Source organism: Bidens hawaiensis, unplaced genomic scaffold (genome assembly GCF_021521415.1).
Source record: "Bidens hawaiensis isolate Kalapana, Puna unplaced genomic scaffold, B.hawaiensis_p1.1 tig00023408_1, whole genome shotgun sequence".
Taxonomy (NCBI): Eukaryota; Viridiplantae; Streptophyta; class Magnoliopsida; order Asterales; family Asteraceae; genus Bidens; species Bidens hawaiensis.
In genome coordinates, this window is record NW_027493673.1 from 74639 (window position 1) to 79875 (window position 5237).

At 36.1% G+C, this 5237-nt stretch overlaps 1 protein-coding gene across 1 annotated transcript; it reads left to right on the forward strand.

The window, feature by feature from the left end:
• Positions 1-1273: 1273 nt before the first annotated feature.
• LOC143567486 (rhamnogalacturonan I rhamnosyltransferase 1-like) lies at positions 1274-4161 on the forward strand. The gene is made up of 8 exons (XM_077053894.1): positions 1274-1634; positions 1705-1772; positions 2323-2411; positions 2499-2664; positions 2741-3030; positions 3102-3306; positions 3383-3540; positions 3636-4161. The coding sequence occupies exons 1-8, from the start codon at positions 1289-1291 to the stop codon at positions 3883-3885; spliced, it is 1572 nt and encodes a 523-aa protein (XP_076910009.1). The 5' UTR covers positions 1274-1288; the 3' UTR covers positions 3886-4161.
• The last annotated feature ends 1076 nt before the right edge of the window (positions 4162-5237 follow it).

Genomic DNA, 5237 nt, shown 5'->3' on the forward strand with positions numbered 1-5237 from the left:
TGATATATATTGAACGACCGATGAATCTTTCAAATATAAAGTACTGATTAAATTAATCACATCGAGTTACACTCGTCTTTCGATACGGGGAAAACCCTTACCTAAGCTCAACACCCGTGAACATTCATCTGAAGACAAGATAGTGCGAGGAGATAAAATATGTTCAATTCAAGAATCTAACTGGCGAACGCCATCTACTCACCTGGTTTCCAATCATCACCTGGTGTTGCCGAAACTAAATGATGATGGTAGAAATCGAACATAGGTTACATGAAACACCAAGTCTCTTACTTATTACTCCACCACCATTTCAATTTTTTTTGAAAGGACGACTTTCTTATGTTTTAAGCCACCGTACTAACCAAATTCGGAGAGCCCCATTGCCCCACTTCGGCCAGACTAGGCGTCTTAACCGGACGCACATTGACTTTAAAGGTTGACTTGGGTGTTACTCTGAGAAACTATACCGCTGGCTGTCACTTTGTGCGACAATAAGAGCAAAACTCTCTTGCGTAACACACGGTGGAACGAAAACTCGTGTGGACTCGAGGTTTGAAACCGACAGTTTTTACACAAGATGCGACTCAAATTATTCATTGCCATAATCCATAAAAAATGACACAAGTGAAAATCGAACGTGAGTCCACTTTAACAAATAAGTATATATTTATAAAATTAAACTAAAATTATATGTCATCAAGCATATTTATAAAAATAGAAAAAAATCGATGAATAAATTAAATTAACATACTAATTGTAAAAGTCAAGTAATTTTATTTTTATTTTTATTTTTATTTTTATTTGATTCAAACCATATAATAAAAAGAAATATATTAAAATTGGCACATAATAATAAGTAGTTCCCATAGATCCTTGTGCACCGAGTGACTTATATCTCATCACATTCACAAATACAAGTCACATTCTCTTCAGGCCACCGACACTTCCTCTCATCTCTTCTCGCCGGAACTATCTCCGGCCACCACCACTTTCTGCCTTCACACCTATCCATCGCCTCAATCCAGATTTCAATTTGTGCTTTAAAGCCTCGATTATTAAGATTTCATAACAAATTCAATGCGCTTATGAAATCAAGGCCACTTTCGTTCGTAATTTGCGCCGTAAATTAGCCTCTGAAAGGCTAGGGTTTTCGTGTAACTGGATGATAGCATAATTAAGCTTGTGACAGCTGTTTCGTTGTCGGTAGACATTCAATTGCGGTTGGATCGGCCTTAATTGTGTCCCCTACATAACCAATTAGATCTCGAATTAGGGTTTGGAGTTGTTGATGTACGATAGAGCAATAATGTGTAGGCTGGAGGATCGAGATAACAATAATAATAAGAAGAAACGGAGGTTTGCAATTGGATTGAAGAAATTCGGTGAAATTAGGGTTGAAAAATTGAAGAGTTCGATTAATGCAAGGTCTTCTTCTCCTAGAATGAAGGTGTGGTTAATTAGGGCAACAACGATGGTGATATTGTGGACTTGTGTGGTTCAGTTGACTGCTATTGGGGATTCTTGGGGACCTAGGGTTTTGAAAGGCTGGCCTTCTTGTTTCACTACTCATTCTGCTGCTGTTTTCGATGTTAAGTTGTTGCAGGATGTTCCGGTTAAAGTTCTTCCGCCGAAAAGTAAGTTGATATATGATTAGTTGTTTCGGTTTATGGCAGTTGGTTAATTTGGTGCTGTGGTTTAATGTAGGGGTTTACAAGAATAATGGTTACTTGGTGGTTTCGTGTAACGGAGGACTTAATCAAATGCGGTCTGCTGTGAGTGTTATCGTTGTAGCTTGAGATAAAATTTAAGCAAATTGCTTACGGTTAGGGGTGTTAAACGGGCCGTGTTCGCTGGTTGGCAGGTCTAACCTGACATGAACCCGAAAATTTGACATGAATTGTCAGGCATGTGAACCCGAACACGACATGTTGGACCCGAAAGTTTTTTTTATTCTTTTTTCACATATTAATACTTTAAATTTACATTTATACAACAAAAATAAAAAACAAGTTTATGTAAAAAATGCATTTTTGGTTATAAAATATTATGGCAATTTCTTTTTAGTTTTAAATTTTGGTATTAGATACCAAACCAATTTTATTTATTACCTAAACCATATTAAAATCTAAAATAAAAATTAATTGGGTTAAACGGGTCTAACCTGAAAACAACCCGTTTAGCTAAACGGGAATGCGAGTGCAACCTAAAACTGACCCGAACCTGTTTTTGCGAAACCCAACCCTGCGAATTTCGTGTTGTGTTTTCGCGTCGTGCCATAAGTTCAGACTGCTAATTGCTATATTGACTGTTTTTATTGTGCAGATTTGTGATATGGTTGCTATTGCTAGATATTTAAATGTTACTCTGATAGTTCCTGAGCTGGATAAAACTTCTTTCTGGGCTGATCCAAGGTGTGCTAATATGTGGCATGCGGAAGTTTATATATTTTTATGCTTTACGGTCATATGATTTTGATTATGGTGATTTGTGAGTAACAGTGAGTTTGAGGACATATTTGACGTTGATCATTTCATTACATCCTTGAGAGATGAAGTCCGGATACTTAAACAGCTTCCCCCGAGGCTTAGAAAGAGAGTCGAATTAGGAATTGTGCATACGATGCCTCCAGTTAGTTGGTCTGATATTTCTTATTATCATAATCAGGTATTTTTTTTATATTCTTTATTTTAAAGTGAGTTTTCGTGTATTTGATAGTGTTTATTTTACACAATGCAAACAGATTCTTCCTCTGATTCAAAAGTACAAAGTTGTGCACTTGAACCGAACCGATGCTCGGCTTGCCAATAATGGTCAACCTCTTGACCTTCAAAAACTTAGGTGCCGAGTAAATTTTAATGCTTTGAGATTCACTACTCAAATTGAAGAATTGGGTAGACGCGTTGTTAATCTTTTGAGACAAAACGGGCCTTTTATAGTGCTTCATCTTAGATATGAAATGGATATGCTAGCGTTTTCGGGCTGTACACAAGGATGCAATGATGAAGAGGTTGAAGAGTTGACCCGAATGAGGTTTGACTTTCTTACATAACTAATTTGAGAGTTTACTGTTTTGCATGTGGTGACTTGTTTTCTTTATGCAGATATGCTTATCCATGGTGGAAGGAAAAGATTATAAATTCTGATTTGAAACGAAAAGACGGTTTATGCCCTTTGACCCCTGAAGAAACCGCTCTTACACTTAAAGCACTTGATATTGACCGTGACATCCAGATTTACATTGCTGCTGGTGAAATATATGGTGGAAAAAGGAGAATGGATAGTCTTGCAGAAGCCTACCCGAAACTGGTTCATTTACTTTCGAAACTATTCATCATTTTTTTTAAAAACTTTAAGCGCGATTTATGAGTTAATGTTTTACCAGGTAAGAAAGGAGACATTGCTAGGGCCAGCTGACCTTCAATACTTTCAAAATCACTCATCACAAATGGCAGCATTGGATTATCTTGTGTCATTAGAGAGTGACATTTTTGTCCCTACTTATGATGGAAACATGGCTAAGGTTGTAGAAGGTCATCGCAGGTACATTGTTAGCTATAACTTATTATATTAATAATCTGATTGTTCATTGTTGATTATATTTTATTATTCTGGCTTAACATTTTAACGGTTTTCAGGTTTTTGGGTTTTAAGAAGACAATTTTACTGGACAGAAAGGTTTTGGTTGAGTTAATAGACAAATATACAAGTGGGATTTTGAGCTGGGATGACTTTTCGGGTGCAGTTAAGGATACACACGCGCAACGAATGGGGGCCCCTACAAAAAGATTGGTTATGCCCGATAGACCGAAAGAAGAAGATTACTTTTATGCAAATCCTGAAGAGTGCCTGCAGCCGTTAGATGATGAACCTGTGGCTATCCTGTAAGTTTTTGTCGGTTAGGGTGGCCGGTTGGAATCTATGAACTGTTTGAACTGAACCACAAGATAATGATTATGATTATGATTCTTGGCCCTCGAATCAGTCGGTGTACTATGATAACATATGTTGGTGGGGCCGATGCTGAGAGATGCACGAAGACAAGAAAGTTTCCACGAACAATATTATGGCGTTTGATGTTTTGTTTTTTTATTTTATGTGTATGTTTATTGTCAATAATTCTCATTCATGTATAGAAAATGTCCCTGACATTTCAGGGTTATTCAAAACTAGCGATACTATAGGTGTGGTCCATTTTTTCATTCGTACGCAAACTTATTATTATTGTTATTTTTGTCAGTCAATAGGTTCTAGTTTTTTTTGTAATCACAAGAGTTAAGCCTACCTTGAACATTAGAGCTTATTACAAGAGGAGAATTACAGAATTAGCTATCCTTCTGGTAGTGTATATTTATAGTCGTCAAAAAGAAAAATCATATGAATATCATGTTACGGGTGACTCTAATGTTGCATATTTGTTTTCTCTTGCGTATGAGACTTTACTTTCATATAATGTATGCTTGCATCTGTGTTGTACGACATGTACATTCTTTGTCATGCATGAATCAATTGCTTTATATAAGCTTTTGCCTGAGTAATCATCTTTCTACATGCTGAAATAGTAAAATGCATGACTTAGGTGGTTTTGCCAGACACAATATAAATTCTTACTAAAGTGATTATTTTCGGTCTTCTTTAACAATGCACTAATTCGGGAAACGATGTGTTACGACGAACACTATCAGTGTTGAATTATATCATTAACATCGGTGATTAAATGGCTTGCATATTTTAGACATTCTGAACTTGTGTTTCCGATATTTTCAGAAAGGCAAATGTTTAAGAGAGACATGATAAAAAAAAGAAAGAAAAGAAAGGATACGATGGGTCCATTTCGCATATCCGAAACATGAACCTTCCTTAGAGTGCCGTGTGATTTTTAGTATCTACTGATGGAAATGAAGCATGATACACAATGTATATGTAATTACTCCACTATTATATGTGAAAACAATGGCTATCTTGGTGATATAGTCTTATTAAAATAATAATAATAACCTAGTAATGATTGTGGAATATATTCTCAAGAATTGTTTAAGGGATACATTCTAATAACCAGATGTGGCCATTAGTGGAGTGCCAAATGATTGGAAACCAGAAACACAATGTTGATAATTGAAGGTGGTATTATTCAAATCCACTCATATATCATTGGCCTGACCGTGTTTAACATTACATGACAGGGATGTAAGGTTGTTCACTTGGATCCTTCTAGATTCATAACAAAAGTATAACTATAT